At 53.0% G+C, this 16,617-nt stretch overlaps 7 protein-coding genes across 7 annotated transcripts; 4 read left to right on the forward strand and 3 right to left on the reverse strand.

The window, feature by feature from the left end:
* Positions 1-329: 329 nt before the first annotated feature.
* On the forward strand, positions 330-1,254 carry K489DRAFT_405994 (proteasome core particle subunit alpha 5; the record flags this gene model as incomplete). Its single annotated transcript, XM_033607205.1, has 4 exons — positions 330-354; positions 414-426; positions 489-911; positions 978-1,254. The coding sequence occupies 4 exons, from the start codon at positions 330-332 to the stop codon at positions 1,252-1,254; spliced, it is 738 nt and encodes a 245-aa protein (XP_033464310.1).
* Positions 1,255-1,593: 339 nt separating this feature from the next.
* Positions 1,594-2,088, reverse strand: K489DRAFT_405995 (uncharacterized protein; the record flags this gene model as incomplete). The annotated part of the gene is made up of 1 exon (XM_033607206.1): positions 1,594-2,088. One exon carries the CDS (start codon positions 2,086-2,088, stop codon positions 1,594-1,596), a length of 495 nt encoding a protein of 164 aa, XP_033464311.1.
* A 102-nt stretch (positions 2,089-2,190) lies between these two features.
* Positions 2,191-5,274, reverse strand: K489DRAFT_310295 (ARM repeat-containing protein; the record flags this gene model as incomplete). The annotated part of the gene is made up of 3 exons (XM_033600694.1): positions 2,191-2,910; positions 2,977-4,047; positions 4,093-5,274. 3 exons carry the CDS (start codon positions 5,272-5,274, stop codon positions 2,191-2,193), a joined length of 2,973 nt encoding a protein of 990 aa, XP_033464312.1.
* Positions 5,275-6,759: 1,485 nt separating this feature from the next.
* Positions 6,760-7,347, forward strand: K489DRAFT_366453 (uncharacterized protein; the record flags this gene model as incomplete). The annotated part of the gene is made up of 1 exon (XM_033602777.1): positions 6,760-7,347. The coding sequence occupies one exon, from the start codon at positions 6,760-6,762 to the stop codon at positions 7,345-7,347; it is 588 nt and encodes a 195-aa protein (XP_033464313.1).
* Positions 7,348-9,156: 1,809 nt separating this feature from the next.
* K489DRAFT_307611 (cyclin-domain-containing protein) lies at positions 9,157-9,699 on the forward strand (the record flags this gene model as incomplete). The annotated part of the gene is made up of 1 exon (XM_033600596.1): positions 9,157-9,699. A coding segment is annotated over one exon (543 nt), but the record flags the coding sequence as incomplete, so codon positions are not given.
* A 1,574-nt stretch (positions 9,700-11,273) lies between these two features.
* Positions 11,274-14,326, reverse strand: K489DRAFT_11828 (bifunctional 6-phosphofructo-2-kinase/fructose-2,6-bisphosphate 2-phosphatase). Its single transcript, XM_033598950.1, has 2 exons — positions 13,256-14,326; positions 11,274-13,199 (listed from the first exon to the last, which is right to left on the reverse strand). The coding sequence occupies exons 1-2, from the start codon at positions 13,985-13,987 to the stop codon at positions 11,511-11,513; spliced, it is 2,421 nt and encodes an 806-aa protein (XP_033464315.1). The 5' UTR covers positions 13,988-14,326; the 3' UTR covers positions 11,274-11,510.
* Positions 14,327-15,626: 1,300 nt separating this feature from the next.
* On the forward strand, positions 15,627-16,532 carry K489DRAFT_11905 (uncharacterized protein). Its single transcript, XM_033598953.1, has one exon. The coding sequence runs from the start codon at positions 15,756-15,758 to the stop codon at positions 16,266-16,268; it is 513 nt and encodes a 170-aa protein (XP_033464316.1). The 5' UTR covers positions 15,627-15,755; the 3' UTR covers positions 16,269-16,532.
* Positions 16,533-16,617: the final 85 nt, after the last annotated feature.

Raw genomic sequence — 16,617 nt, forward strand, 5'->3', positions numbered from 1 at the left:
CGGGCCGGTCCCCACCTGCAGATGCGCCGCATCACCAAAATCCTTAGTCAGAAAGGTCCTCCGAACAATAGCGTGAGCAGCTACCTGGGCAAGGCACCTCAGGCAGCACGGCTTTACGTACTGCATATACGACTCCCGCATCTAGCAGTTCATCAATCACATACAAGTCCAATTGTCGACAACGCCGCCTCTCCTCCAACGTCCCGCAGCATATCGACTCAGCATATATCCAGGCGACTCTTCCGACCAGACATTCACAGCGTACTCAATCGTTACATCCTCGAGGAAGTTCAAACAACACTCAGCACACCCCAACAACCTCAATCACAATGTTTATTGCACGATCAGAATATGGTGAGCTCTTGCCTTTGGCCGTGCAATGCTACTCAACTCAACTGACCCAATTCTCAAAGATCGCGGTATCAAGTACGCTAAGTCTATATGCAAAACACCTGTCACATACAAGTTCTAACCACATCTACCTACAGCACTTTCTCACCGGAAGGTCGTCTCTTCCAAGTCGAATACTCCCTTGAGGCGATCAAGCTCGGCTCAACAGCTATCGGCATTGCCACATCTGAGGGCGTCATCCTAGGGGTGGAGAAGCGCATCACATCGAGTCTGCTGGAGACGTCGTCGGTGGAGAAGATTGTTGAGATCGACCGACACATTGGCTGCGCCATGTCCGGGCTGCAGGCCGATGCCCGTAGCATGGTCGAGCACGCCCGTGTTACGAGCCAGAATCACGAATTCCATTACAACGAGCGATTGGGCGTGGAGAGCTGTACGCAGGCGATCTGTGATTTGGCATTACGGTTCGGCGAGGGTGCGGACGGTGAGGAGAGCATCATGAGTCGGCCATTTGGTGTGGCGTTGTTGATTGCAGGATACGATGAGAACGGCCCGTCACTGTGAGTTCACATTGGGACGAAGAAGCATACTTCTGTGGTTGCTTGCTGACATGTGACACGCGCCAGCTACCACGCCGAGCCCTCAGGAACTTTCTACCGCTACGACGCCAAGGCCATCGGCTCAGGCTCCGAAGGTGCTCAAGCAGAGCTGCAGAACGAGTTCTACAAGTCGATCACTTTATCCGAAGCAGAGGTATTAGCGTTGAAGACACTGAAGCAGGTCATGGAAGAGAAGCTAGACGCAAAAAATGTGCAGCTGGCCAGCGTCACCAAGGACAAGGGCTTCCGGATTTACACCGACGAAGAGATGGCAAGCGTCGTGGGTAGACTAGAGGGCAACTGATTGTGGCGAAGCGAAAATGAGGCACGAATGATGCAATGACACGAATGATCGGCAAGCCGCCAGACATAGAGCTCGAGCAGGTTCGGTGTATATCTGTAAGCACGGACACTGAGTTACGGAATAACCGAGACCTTCCGGTCAATGAATGTACTATACAAGTTCCAACAAACCCGTCTTGTCAATGAGGAGCTTAGAGGTCTGCGAAGGGCATCGAACTCGGCTCAGGCACACGCCTGAAACAGAGAGCGCTTGGGCAAAATCTCGCAAAATGAATGTGCTTGTAGAGCGGCGCATAAGTTGACATTGCTGAATGCAACCACGAGAGGCTCCGGCGTCAAATCAATTTCTGACCCATCCCTCTCGCGTGGACAGTGTGGAATGATGCATGTCGTAATGGCGCAGATGGAGGCTGCGATCCATCGCGAGTTCGGCGTGTAAAGGGCCAAAGTAGAACCGTGCTGCCAGCTCAACCATACCGATTTTCCGCCAGAGCGGTCGCTCTTCAGGGGACAACAAGTCGACGCCGTCCACATGGCCATCGCTACCCACATAAGCCGTGCCCTTGGGCGTGTCCAGTGCGACCATGTGGCGGAATTCTGGGCGTCGTAGGTGAATTAAAGGGAAAAAGCGGTCCATCGGCGGCTCATGAAGACCATTCGGATGGTAAACTAGAGCAACGGCGGGGTTCTCGGGAGAGTCTCTCGGATGATGCATGATAATAAGGTCCAAAAACGAAGGCACATCGTACTCGTCCTCTGCAAGATCTGGCAAGATGGCTTCCAAATGTGGTCGAAGGCGCAGGCTGTCAAGCAATTGAGGGGGTAGAATAGGCATGTGCGCATACCCCAAGGCATCGTTCGGCCTGCCGCCAACAGGATCGGAGCTCGAGCGACGTCGCAAAGGGTCGCGAGTTCCAGGGTCGAGGACTATTTCCTCCTAGGTAAGACCACCGCTGACGCGGAACTGATCGAGAGCGGTTTTGACCCTTTCTCGCACATTGAGACTCGGGTCGTCAGTCATTGACTTGACGGCAGTTTCGAAGCCCATGGACCGGAGCGTGGCAACGCGCGCACGTGCATCAAGACGGTCGCTCTCGTCTTCCGACCAGGTGACGTTGGCGATGACCCAGAGACAGGCCGATCGTACAGGAGCCTCGCTATGACGAAGATGTGGAAGAAGTGCGCGGAATAAAGCGGGGTGGTTCATGATCAAAGAACGATGGTGAGTGGATAGGGTGGCCAGGTGTACACAAACGTGTATAGTGGACAACATGAGCGGCGTAGGATTATAGACTGGCACTGTCGCACTTGTACCGGGCCAGCCTTTGACATCTGATATTGGCATGAGTTTGGCTGTAAGCAGCTCGATGAGTCGGTTTGGGCCTAGCTGCTGAGTAACATGGTCGATCAAAGCTGTTGCATCATTGCCATGTATCAGGTTACGGATAAAGTCCAGTGCTTGGGCTTGCATTGCAGCCTCGTTTCGCTTCAAGGCATACTCGCGATTTTCTTCGAATTGACGGATTGAGGAGAGATAGCGTCTAGGGTTGAAGACGCGTGGCGGCGCCTGCAGAGTGGAGCGTAGCTGAGAATCCTGATAATGTGTGCTCGAGGCTTCGTCATAGAGAACTTCGCCGTCTTCCCGACTCGCAGTGGCCTGATCATCATCTTCGTCCGCAATCTGATCATCGTAGCCGCCTTCCATGGCCTCGTCGTTGTATACATCATCCACATCCATCGTCGAGGGGTTCAGAAGATCGACCTGCTCACCAGCTGCATTGGCCGTACTGAGGCCAACGCTGACTCCGCCGTGATTGCTGATAGCGGAGGCATCTCTTTGATCACCCTCAATGGTCCCGATCAACCATGATACACCCAATTCGTCCAGTATCGCAATCTTCTTTTCCTTGCTGCAATCATGCACCAGGTTCTTTAGGGCACACATGCTTGCTATGCGAAGCTCCGGAGTCTCACCAGAGCGTGCGTGTGCAGCGAGAGTAGTGACAAATTGACCGTCTTCCGCCGCTAGCTCTTCTCGCATGGGACTAAATGTGAGGACCAGATTGCAGCAGACATCTGTAGTCGCGAGGCGCACATCCACGTTTTTGTGGACAAGTAGACGCAACAATGGCGATACAATACCACCATCGACCAGGCTCGTGCGAAGCACGCTCACACTGCGGGCCATACATTGCGCGGCACGACAAGCAGCGATGAGCACAGGTGTGGTATTGCCATCTTCAGGCATGAGGTGTTGTAAGCTTGCCTTGTCTGACCCCGGGCCAACACTCGGAAAAGGTTTGAGGGAATCGACCATGAAGCTCATTGCCCCTTCGTCAATGACGTTCTGCCGGAGGCTATCTTCATGATCAGTCAGGGCTGCGATCGCGGTCAAAGCACCGTGTCGACAGCGCATAGCCTGCATCAGTCCGTCCGATATACCTCTCTCACCCAGCCGGCAGTGTTCTGGAGTATCTTCTGTCACGGCCGGAATGGCCTTTGCAGACCACATTTGCTTAGCGGGAGTGATAGCATTGAAGCTTTTCTTCAACAAAGGGCATATGCTTTTGAATACCGCCGACTGTGCGGATGCGACTTGCAGTTCTCTGCTACTCGATACCAACAGAGCGAGTACCGAGCACGCTTGGCTCCTAAGATCGATGGTGAGATTTTCATCATCACCGTCATCTGACGGTGAAGCTCCAGCTGCACGCTTTACTAGAGAGATGGCGAGAGGAATTGCGAGGGTTGCCAGCTGACGCTCGCGCTCGCGAGTCTTTTGGGCATGCTCCGTCTTATGCAGGTTACCCATCGGATCCGCACGAATAGCGTTGACTACGTGAGCCAAAAGCCTGAGAGCTGCGAGTCGGTCCATGCCCTGGAATGAACGAGCTAATACTATTAGCCAACTGCAGACGGCATTGGAATGGTCGATGTCCGAGATCAATGGCTTGAGATGATCAAATCGAGCCGGGCCAGCAGTTTCGCTTTGATAAAAAGCCAAAGCGGGAAAATTGGCGGATTCACGTGATGTATGTGTGACAGAGCGGGATGCGGCAAGATACATGGGAGGCAGGAGGCTTTCGTGTCCATTGTGGAAGCCGTGTTTCGGGCCAAACGATTCTCGTTCGTCTGTGCCCTGGCTAAGGAATAATTCTCTGACGGAGGCCGAGAGGATAAAGCGATGAGCGCACCAAGTAGATTCGAACACAATGGCTGAAATTGCTGCAATAATGCTCGGGACCACTGATTTGGGTGGCGCTGGCGGTAATCTGGCAGAAATGCTCTTTATCAAGACATGCCGAGCATCGATGGCGTAAGCCGCTAGTAGTGAGGCCAATGTATCGATGAAGAATACGGTCGTCGGCCAGGCTTTATGCTCGTTGGGACAGCGATGATCGTCGGCAGGCAAAGCGATGATGTCGGCGATTAGCTGCACCTGTCGTCGTCCAGCAGAAGAGTTGGTGGGTTGGCGAAGTAGCACGTCAAATGCGTCCATCTGGCCCTCACTAAAGATAGCATGCCAGAGATCACAGCCCTCTACTGGGCTTTCGCCAGCCGCGGACCAAAATTTGGCGAGATTATGTATAGCTTGGAGGATAGCCGTAGCAATCTTGGAAGGGACATCTACGGCCAAGGCTTCAACTAAAAGCTTGGGCGTGTTGATAGCACAAAGAGGTCGCAGGAAAGGCTGCCCTGCTGCTGCTAGGCTGCCTAGAATCAGGACAGCCTGAAGAGAAAGATCGTCCTTCGGCGTCCATGGGTTGCTCTGCTCTACCTCGACATGATGTTCCGCCCGCTCGTCTGTTGACTCAGATCGTCGTACAGGGTACAATCTCGGGATGTTTTTTAAAATTCGGATCAGTCCTGGAAGGATGGAGCCCCTCACGGCTTGCTCCTTGCGGAGATCTTGCCCAATGATGTAGTTCTTAAGCCTTTTGGCTACATCCAGGCGCTGCTCGACCGGAGCTGTGACATCAGAGAGCAAATCAATAGCTTCTGTGGATACACCAGATACCATGTTGCTCATTTCGCCGATGGGTGTTGTTCTCAGGCTCCGGTCACAGCTGCCTGTCCGGGATCTCTGCTGTGCACGATAGGTCACGTGTTCAGAGGCATGTCCGGGAACGATTGAACCAGAGTGTGCTGCAGTGGATATGGATCGGCTAAGGTGCTGCACTGTTGATGAGATCAAATTTTAGTAGAGAGATTGCGATGAGGTCTCAAGAACCCAGAGGATGTAGACTTATTCTGCGAATATCATACAGCATGGAAACAAACAGCCCCGAGTGCAGCCAATGTTGGAGACCGCGATGGGAGCGACCGCGGCAAGCGTGTGCGTGTGTGACGTGAGATTCCAGTCCACGCGGGCTATCCCATCACCACCGGGCGGTTCTCAATATCAATGGTGCCCAGGTGCACCAGTCAAAGCCCTGAGCGCTGGACTGCAGGCAAAACTCGCCTACAATACAGCACCCACCTAATATCTATCTGCTTTTTCCAGGGTTGTGCTCGCGATTGCCCTCCATTCATCACGATGTAAATAGTAGATACCTAGGTAGGTAAGCACCGTCGCCCTGGATTTCACCTGCACGCCCGCACAGAAAGCCCAATGAGTGGGGAGTGTCATCAATGATGATTGTAATCACAGACGTGCAGAGCAGCTGGTAATTATTTCACATCGATACAGCAGGTCCTAGGCTCGAGCTGTCTATCGGGGTTGAAATGGGAATAATAACTTCCAAGCTCGCTCCTCGATGCATTGATAAGCCGTCCTTACTACTGTACCTTTCGCGGGCTGGCGGGCAATTTGACACTGCACCAACCAAACCCCACCACACAGCACAGGACATTGGCTTCAACGACGAGACACCCCTGAACATGATGAGTGTTGAAAATGATCGAGCAACCAAGACTCCCAAATGAAGGCAGGCTTGATCTGTCAATTCCCGAGGTCGTCTTCTATTGCCAGCATCGACCCGGCAGTAGGGTACGGGGAAAGCTATACATCGAATTCCTTGCGGGAAGGCGCACCCTCGGTAGAAGTTGCTCGGTCTGCGCGGTGCTTCCCATGAAAGTCTGATAGCCAGACGACCCTCCATATGGAGCACCTCTGGTCCCTTTCCTGGGCAGACCACGAACTATGAGGGACATCAAACTCCTATGCCGTCGTTAAAGCATACCTAGGTATGACACGAGAGGCAGCGAGGCATGTGAACTTCATCTGCAGGTCATCAAAAAGGGCATCTCGATGCGTAGAAAGTTCTCCGGTTGTACATATGTGATGAGTCGCTATGACACATACCTACCTACCTAGGTAGGTAGGCATGCAGACATGCTTTGGCACATGTGCAGCGAGATCGCATTCGTCTGAAAGCCGGGACAGTCGCCATGTTTGATCATACTAGGTAGCCCAAAAACCAAGGGCTGACGATGATGGTACTGCAGACCCCAACGGCCATGAGCATGACATTACTCGACACGCTCGACTGAATGAATCGCCCGAATGGTGGCAAGGATTTGCCCGGAAGACTGGTGGAAGAATTCCATGGATTCGCCCAGGAAGATCAACAGCAAGAAAGTTCTTTGCGGCAACGTCAAGGCCGTCAAGGCCGTCACAGGCCGTCAGATGCAGCAGCGGGAAAGCCCTGTCCAGAGCGTGTGCAGTCGTGCGAATCACAACAAGCACAGTAGACTCGATTCTAGAACCAGACCCAGCAGTGGTCTGCACATCCCGAGAGTCTACCAACCTTTGAAGGCAGTGAATACTGTAGCCCTTGGCATCCGACAACCACCAGCATCATCACCATCACTGATCAACAAGGACCACACATCCAGACCAAGCCAGCCCGGAATCGTTGCCGCACGTGAGCGCATAGCCTGCTTTTTGCTTTTTCCTCCCCCATTCTTGCACCGTCACAGGGACAGAGAGGTGTATAAAACACACGATGAAGATCACACTGCATTCATTGCAGCTTTTGCATGTATGATAGTAATGATAATGACTGCACAACCATTGGGATCGTCCATTACGCCATCATCTCAGACATATTTTATTACTTGCAACACCGCGGCAGTTGATCGACCAACGTGAATTGTCTCAGTTCTGCAATTTATTGAAAAGATCTTTTCGCAACCGCATGAAGGGATGAATACACGAGACGAATCAAAGCTCTTTTCTATCGACAGTTGCGGACATTCATCACCATAGCCCGCGAAAGTTTGACCGAGCATCTGTTTGAGCGGAAGCATCACTGCCTCCAACTTATCGTCGACTACTGATAACGGGGTGCGACTGTCCACTGCCCACATTTACCTCTCCAAGTGTGTCGTTCACGAAGCAGAGAAGCATTGAGACATCTCGAACTTCCAGCATCCAATCTTCTGCTCAAGTACATTTACGCGGATTTTTTCTAAGCCAACGATTGAACGCCATATCATTCTTGTCATAGTCAGGAGGGCTTCGTTCATTAATTTCCCTCTTGATCACCGACACAGAAGAAGCGAAGTTGTCGTCATCGCTCGCTGGCACCGGACGACCCGCACCGACCAGCAGCACCAGTCCCAGCAGCAGCCGTGAAGCTCGTGTGAGAAATCCGCCCTCTCATTAGCTACGCGTAGCGGTCCACTACTGCAAGGTGATTTCTTCAGACGACTTCGATCCATCATCGGCACATCACTGCTGCAGGTACTTTGACCAGGTAAGTGCATGATTTCCCTCGTTCGCCGTCGCCCAGTTGCTCGCATCACCATCGGCCGGCACAAAAATTGCCCGCATGTACTGTATTTTGGTCTCGCCCAGTTCTTCCCACGGTAACAAAAGCGACGAGATGGACACAGGGATCATGGACGCACACCGCAGGGCTGACGGGCGGGCTGGTTGGCCCTGGGAGAGCGACTGATCTGCAAGCGCATAGTCGCGACTCGAGTGTGTTGTTACAGCACTCTTGCTGTGGACGGATCGTGCGATGATTGACACGATCTAATATGTTCGCACGTTTCTTAAAAAGCAAGAAACCTTCCTCCGCTAACGTGTTCTCATTCCGAGCAGTGTAGGAAAATCTCAACCAGCCCCTCCCCGCCTTCCCTCTGTCTGTTTTTAGCCCGCCAGCAAGCGGCGGCGGCGGACAATTTAAAGTATTGACGGCTCGCGACTCTTCATCACTGCAATCCCCACTCACCACCACACAGTATACGCAGTACTGTGGCCCGGTCGGATTGCTTGGATATTCTTTCGCCTTTTCAAACAGGTTCACTATCCGGATTAGGTTCACCCATGTCCTCCTCTTTGACTGCAGCTTCTTCACCTGCGCATTCACCTGCTGCCTTCCTCACCCGCTCACCGCGCACCACAACTTCATACGTCCCACCAGCTACCACGACCAGACGCCCACCATCACGGCCTTCGCCAACACTTTCACCTCGGCGTGTTTTCAATGCGCCGCAATCCAACGCAATTGCTTCGAGAACACACTCCAGCCCAAAGCAACCACTGCATCAACCTGGCAGCGTGCCGGCCGTCGAGACCGACACCGCTCTAGCCGCGGCTGGACCTAGCGGGTACGTGGATGCAGGAACACAATACAGTCCGGACGGTCTTCCGCCCACCGCCAACCGCAATCTGGCATCCGGAAGTAGTGCAAGAAAGAGGAAGGAGGTAGCGACATCAACAGGCTCTCCGCTACAGAACTCCATGAGTACCGCGGTGGAGGCACAACCTCAGGTGCCACAGCCATCTGTGTCACAATCTGCGCAGAACTCGACTGCATCGTCCTCGACATGGCAGTCGCACCCTACTTCGAGCCAGAATACTGGTGCTGCTGCGGCTTCGTCATCAACAGGACCGGGACCGGGACCGGTCATACAGGAAGCCAGATCCACTCATGGGCATTCTGCAGCGCCCAAACGATCACGGCCGTCTCCCGGCACGCTCAAGATCATGCCACGAAAATATGAGACGTGTAATCCAAAGGACCTGGGCGCACTCGTAGCTAATATGCTCATGGAGCTCATTCGAATCAACGATCAAATCCCTCTACGCGACGGCCGACTCACTCGATTCCATTCACGCGCCCCGCCCGGCATATCAGTCGCAGATTATTTACAGCGCCTCATCCAACATGCTACACTGTCGCCTCCGATCTTGTTGAGCATGGTTTTCTACATTGATCGACTGTGCTCCGACTATCCGAACTTCACTATCAACAGTCTAACGGTCCATCGTTTCTTGATCACAGCGGGAACAGTAGCGGCCAAAGGATTGAGTGACAGTTTCTGGACCAACCCCACGTACGCTAGAATCGGCGGTATCCCGGTCTCCGAGCTGGCTACGCTCGAGCTGGAGTTCTTGGAGCGTGTTTCGTGGCGAATCGTCCCCCGCCCGGAAATGTTGGTCGATTATTACTGCAGTCTGGTTGACCGGACCGAGGGCTATATACTGGAGGAGGTAGAGAAGGAGCCCGCAGGAACAGCGAGCAGTGACGAGCTTGATGACGACGAAGACAGCCAGGATGATAGCCAGGCCGGAACTCGCACAAGCGGAGCAGGCACAGCACAGGGGGAAGTGCAGATGACGGGCTGATGTCGCTTCTATCATCTTCAGCCCTATTCATTCAACATGCAACACGCGCCTAGGAAAGCAAGCTTAGGTGCTTTACACGCAGTAGCAGCTCTACTGCTGGCATCTGTCTCCGATTACACGAGGCCTAAGAGGGCGCGAGACAGGCGCATGCTCACCATCACTTGATAATATCGAGAGCAGCACGAGTGGCTGCGATTGTTTGGCTGCATGCGTCGTGCTCATGTCCAGCATCGCTTCCACGAATGACATTCGCCTGGCGACGGTGACCTTTGGTGCATGTTTCCTCATACACGGAGACTCTCCAAAGGCATTCCATTGCAAGCGCCTTCATGAGCAAAGCTTCGTTTCTCGACCAAACCAGCTTCAATTGGTTCGAGGGGACTCGCCCAACGAAATCATTCCGTCAAGTGAGCATTGCGCCCTTGACTTCTGCCAAAATCCACGATGCTGCGGCCGTTACAACGACTCTCAAACACGAGCGAGACTCGAGACGATGTCCTCAGCATGTGTCGTAACCGACGAACACGACGCAAATAACATGCGATGGTGCGCAAAGCTGGTCGAATGGGAGCGAGTAATGAGAGCGCGGGTGTGCAGCATAAAAATAAGCACGAAGACTTCGTATTAGGAGAACAGGCGAGGATCTCCCAAAAGTGATGGTCGCGGAAGCAGCATAGATGCGTCGAAGCCATGGGCCAAACATCCATCCTCCGATGCGTTGTAGGAGTATCCTTGGGTTTTATTCTTGGCCGCCCATCCATACATAGGTATAGAAAGAGACTCATATTTTGCGCGCCTTCTCTTCAATTTCGTTTGGTTTTCCACTCCCGTCTCAAGTGAGGTTCTTTTTCTAGAACCGAGCGACATAGAACAAGGAACCCACCTGACATCTTGGGGATCAAACCTCCAGAAAAAGAAAGCAGAACAACACGGACTCGGGAGAATCGGTAGGATAAAAGGCCCTCGTTTGGCCGCTCCTTTCGAAGCAGCAGCGACGGCATTTGGTCTACTACCTACCTAGGTAGGTAGGTAGGTATCTAGAGAAAATTTCCGGGAAGCAAGTGAAAAAAATAGAAAAACAAAACAATAATACGTCGAGATATCATGATTCCCTTTTCCCAACAACGCTGTGTGACACGAAGAAGAGCCAGATCATCTTCCCGAAAAACCAAACAAATCCCATCCCAGATCCCAACATGCATCGCTTTGGATAAAAGAGGATTTCTCAACCGTTCGGGAGAATAAGCAATAGAAAAGTAAACAAGTAGATATCATCCCATTCGCGCTTCGAGTTTACCCCCAAACCAAACACAAAAAAGTGATCCCGCGCCTTCCCAAAAAAAGTGAAAATGAAGATTAGTCGTCATGAAGTGGAGCGGAGTCGTACCAGATAGAGTGGAGTGAGTGTCAGGAAACAGGAAAATATGTCCCCGAGCCGAATCGAAGAACGGCGAGCGATCATGGGGTGGGTGACCGCTTGTGAGGAAGAACATAAAAGTAGAGCGGCATGAAGGATGACGCTGGATACCACGATAGAGGGCCAAGTGGCGCCGGAGAGAAAACGCCGCGCTAGAGCGATGATGAGGAGAAAATGGACGCGCTGAATGAATGGCCATCGAGGGGAGTGACGATAGCATCATGTCAACGAGCGAAAGAGAATATGAAAGACATTGCAATTATTGCATGTCGTGCGCGGCGCGCTTGAGTTTGAAGTCGGGCACTTCAGTGAACCATTGCTGCGCCGGCTGCCATTGATAGGCCTTGAAGTCGACGCCGTAAGGTTTGGGTTCGAGGCAGTAGAGCATGCCGATCGGTACATCCAAGTCGGCGACGACCTCACGGCCCAAGCCGAGGAAGTACGCCAGCAGGACACGGGCGACGCTGCGATGTCCGATGAGGAGCACATGGTCAGTCATCCGCTCAAGCTCGACGATGACTGGTCGCAGGCGATTGATAATGTCGAGGTAGCCTTCGCCGCCGGGACCTGGGTAGCGATAGTGCAACTTGTCGGCCTTGCGGGCGACGTATTCATCGGGATATTGCTTGGAGATGCATGAGTATGTGAGACCCTCCATGACGCCCGCGTTGAGCTCATCCAGCATACGCATCTGCTTGATGTCGTAGTCTTCCTCGTCGAAGAACTGAGCAGTGTCAATGCTGCGCTTGAGCATCGACGTCCAGACGCAGAACGCTTTTTGGTTGAAAACCTCGAGCGATGCCGTGTCGGGAATGTCTCGACCATTGACATCTTGCGCGTGGGGGTGGTAGTGTGGATTCGGTGGAGTAGAATCGCCAGGCAAGGGAGGGAAATGAGTATTCTCCTGGCTGATTTGTTGCTTCATGTCCCATTCTCGCCGTCGCTCATCCATAAATCGAGTTAGAGCTTTGGCATATTCCACACCTTCTGCGGCCAGCTCGCTGTCGCCTCCGATCTTGCCAGAAACATTGTCCATACTGAGACCGTGTCGTGTGATCCAGATTTGTCGGGGTGTGAGGTTGAAGTTGAGTAGATAGTAGTTGGCCTGGGCCATCAGGAAGCCCTTGATTTGATGGCTGATGACCTTTCGGCCGACATCAATCATCTGGATGTATGGCATGTCATTGTCCTCTTCGTATTGTCCTAGCGGCACGTATGCCTTCTCGTACTCTTGCACTCGCTTCCGGAAATCTTCCAGAGCTTTGGCAGGATCCTTGTTGCGATAATCAGGACCGTTGAGCTTCAATCGCATATTTGCTTCGAGAAGCTCTTTGTCGACACATCGCGACTCAAGAAATAGGACGTTGAGTTGTGGGCCTGCGCGCTCTCGTATACGATCCATCACCATCTTCCGCCGCTCCATCGTACTATTGGTGGCGTCGAGGATACCAACGCTGCCGCCCTGGACCAGGATGTAGTCGAGCAGCTCATCAAGCGTTTCACGAGCGACCTGCTCGCGAATCCGTGATGCGCGTTGATTGGAAGGATCAAAAAATCCCGAATTGTGCTCCATATTCTCTTCCTCCGCTGCAGGAGCATCCTGGGCAAATATTTCACTGGCGAGCGTCTCTTTAGCATCGAGAAAGCTGTCAACTTTGTGCGAGGCGAGATCTGCAGCCGATGGCGCTTCGAGCTGCTCCTCGCCATTCAGGAGAATCTTCGTGGGCGTGGGCGCATCCTTCGCCGCCTCTGTTGCAGGTAGTGGAGGGACCGCAGAAGCTGGCGTTCGTGACGTTGAAGATAGGACCTTCTCAGAGGTGTGCGGGCCACCAGCAACGGTACGGCGACGCTCGCCAACGTTGAATATCCGTGTGTCATGTTGTAACCAATTCAGGTAACGGGCCAACTTTTTCGTGATGTAACTCTTTCCTCTCGCGGGCAGACCGACCTGGGGAATTGGTCAATAAAGGTGACTCATAATATCCAAGTCGCGCGACGACTTACCATAACGATGACCAGTTTGCTACCGACATCGCGCTGAGATATCCTACCGTCAGGTGATACCTTGCTCTTTGTCAGACCAGGAATGTCCAAAGTCGTGGGCCGTATACGTGGCGTCGCGGAGCCTGATCGCGGACGGAGTGCAGGTGCGGAGAGTGTAACGGACGGTGGACCATCGCTGGATGTCGATGCGCTGATCAAAGGGCTGTTTGGTGCAGTAGAAGTCGGCGTATCATTGAGGGCAATGCTACCGCCTTGAAGGGATCCCTGCATGGCGGCAGCCAGAGAGCCGCCACGGTGATGTGCGGGCGCTGGCAAGTCCGGCGCATCGCATGAGGCCTCGGAGGAAGCCTCGCTCCTCGGGGCAGGTGCTGATGTTGCCGGCGCTCTGATTAATGTTTTGGTCAGATGTGTGCGTAATTGTTCGAATTGTTTATCATCGAACCGCGACACATCGCTGCTAGTTGAGCTCCTCGATCGTCGCGCGGCGGAAGTGATGTTGAAGTCCATGTCGGACTTTACGGACGTAGCCTGTTGTGACTGGCGACGTCGGAATTGGCCTAGGTCGGAATTATCTTCCAGGACGCATGAGCATTTGCCAGCGATGTGCACGTTGCCGACGTCAGTGGGAGAGACGTCTCCGTCGAGGTGTGATGAGGGTAGGTGATTATGATGATGTGAAGCGGCGGCCGCTGAAGAGGTAAAGAGGACCTCCCATGAGACTGCGTGCGGCATGTCTGCGATTTGACAGGGCCACTCACAACTGGGGAACAGCAGCAGTAGCGGCGGCGGCGGCGAGCGGCGATAGCGCGCAGGTCTGGGGGCGAACGGGCAGCAACTTTGTGAGCCGGCGCGCGTTGGTGGATGATGCTAAGCGCGTAGCTTTCCGGTCTAGAAGGGATGCGCACTGCAGCAAGCAATGATGCGGTGGCAGCAGGCTTTTTGAGCTGTGAGTCAACGCAAGCTTTTATTCTGATACCCACTCCGGGTCGATACTCCGGGATGTATGCTGCAGGTGATATATTGATAGATTGTCGCTATGTTTATTCCGACCGCAGCGAATGGGTGTATGGAGGAGAATTAATTGACTTGCTGAAGGATGCGATGCCTTGCAGCAGGGAAGCGGCGTCTTCAAATTTCAGATGCGGCTCTGCGGTCGATGCAATGCTGATGACGATGTCACGACCTTTCAGTGCATGTGCCCTGCCAACAACAAAAAACTGTGACGACGATCGACAAATGTCTTTGTTAGAAGTCGGCGCGATGCAGGATGTGAGATGGCTTGGCAGGTTCTGTGCTGAGTGTGGTATGATGATTGCGGATGTCCTCCAGGGCTGTTATTAAAGCTGGCGGAAAGGTAGCGGATGTGGCCGTATGTTGAGTCACTGTGTGATGACGAACAGCGGATGATATTCACGCCGATTGTGGATGGTTGCGATGATGATACAAAACAAGCACGTCTGTGATGCCTTGGAGGATGTATAGTACAAGTTCAGGATGAATGAGAGCAGGGCAATCGGTGAAGACGATAGAGGTATACGTGTATACGGCGGAGTGAACATTAATTAAATAGAGATTATTATTTCCGTCGAGGCCATCACATCGGCAGAAGAGATGAATCTCCATGTCCAGTACACCATCAGGACAGTGTGACAGTCTACAACACTGGGAGGACTACTACAACTGATGGGGTACCGAGAATGGTCCGTTAATTGTCTTTGTCCGATCGCGCCCCGTGACGGGTTTGGGTCCCCTCGTCCACGACGATGATTAGAGAAATTTCCATTCCTGAATTTAATGTTCTGACCATGGCTCTTCGTTGCACGAGTGGAACCGGATCCCATCCAACCGGGCAGGGGCGAGGTCCAGGCGAAAAGATACTCGATGGGCAATGGTGCGACCAGTCGTTCGGTGCGGAAATACTGCGATAAGCGCACGGCAAAACCTCCCTCGACCCACCAAGAAAGGACAAGAGAAATCCATAGCACCGTGAGCGCTGGAGGTTTCAAACAACCGCACACTCATCATTACCATCATTGCCATTGCATCTGCATTGTGTGTTGGCAGCGTCTCGTCTTAAGTATCGCGAATGCTTCTAAAACGCCGTGAGTCTTGCCGAGCCTTTCTTTCTCCACTCAAGATCGTCTCCACTTTGATGCGGATGGGACTAAGCAAGTGCAGTGCAGCACCGTATGTACATGTATCAGAGACCATCCATCTGGATGAGCGATCCTCACCGGGCTGATCGCAAGAGTGGAGGGAGCTGGACATGAAAGAAGCATGGACAATGCAGGTGCCTAACATTTTTCCTCCAATTTTCAGGGTTCTCTCCATCTCCGCTCCAGACTCCAGGAATTCAATTTGACTTTTCGGGGGGGACGTGTCTCGTCAGAGCCTCATGATGCGCACTAATCAAGATCAGGACTAACGAGATTGAACGGTGGGCAGGTAGTTTGCTGGGGTTTAGACTTTGCCGTGCAGTCCAAGTGCGCCAGCCAAGCACATGGCCCGCCTGGGCGGCTCATTCTCCCTTTTCCCTGGTGTCTGTGTCAGAGCAGAGAGTGTGTCAGGTCAGAGTGTCAATCTCTGCTGTATGAATTCAAATGTACCGCCGTTGTGTCGCCGAAAGACAATGATGGAACGTTCCAACCTTCTCGAGGTGATCCAACGCATGCTTGGCACGTGTTTCATCGCCCGCATCCATCATCATCATCATCATCATCCTTCATCAGCATCATCCGCATCATTCTACAGCAGCAGCACCATCCGCATCGTCGTCAGCTTCGGCTCCAGCCCGACCCCGTGTGCCCGTCTCATTGCCAACATCCGATCTCTGTTGTGTGTAGTGTCGCATCATCGCAGCCCCTTTTCATCCTCCCGTCTATTGTTTTATCTCACCACATCTCATGCTGTCATCATTCGGCTCAGCTCGAGGCTCTCCTCTTCCGCCTGTAGCCTTTCCTCTTCACTCGCTCTATATAAAAACTCGACTATGGGCACGCATATTGTGCAGTAGGAACATCATACTGTATGACTCCTTCGCTTACCACCACTCGCTCACCGATGTAACCGGCGGCGCAACGACGAATCTAGAAGGACTCTCCATTTCTAGTCTCGCTGTGCGCTTCCGATGATCACTTCGCGCTCGGGGTTGCCCGCTTTCGCCGCTCGAGCTCTCTCCACAATTCCAGCTCGCGTGGTCCTCGTCTACATGTCGAAAATCACTTTGACAACGAGGAATACCTAGGCAGCTCATAATAGATTACCTGATTGCTGAATTTTCCGCGCGCGAGCACATATTGTAGTGAGCCCCTCGACGATCGAGCGGCGTCTGTCCGTCAATGTACAGTAGCGGCCTCTCCTCC

Source organism: Dissoconium aciculare, assembly GCF_010015565.1.
Source record: "Dissoconium aciculare CBS 342.82 unplaced genomic scaffold K489scaffold_1, whole genome shotgun sequence".
Classification (NCBI taxonomy): domain Eukaryota; kingdom Fungi; phylum Ascomycota; class Dothideomycetes; order Mycosphaerellales; family Dissoconiaceae; genus Dissoconium; species Dissoconium aciculare.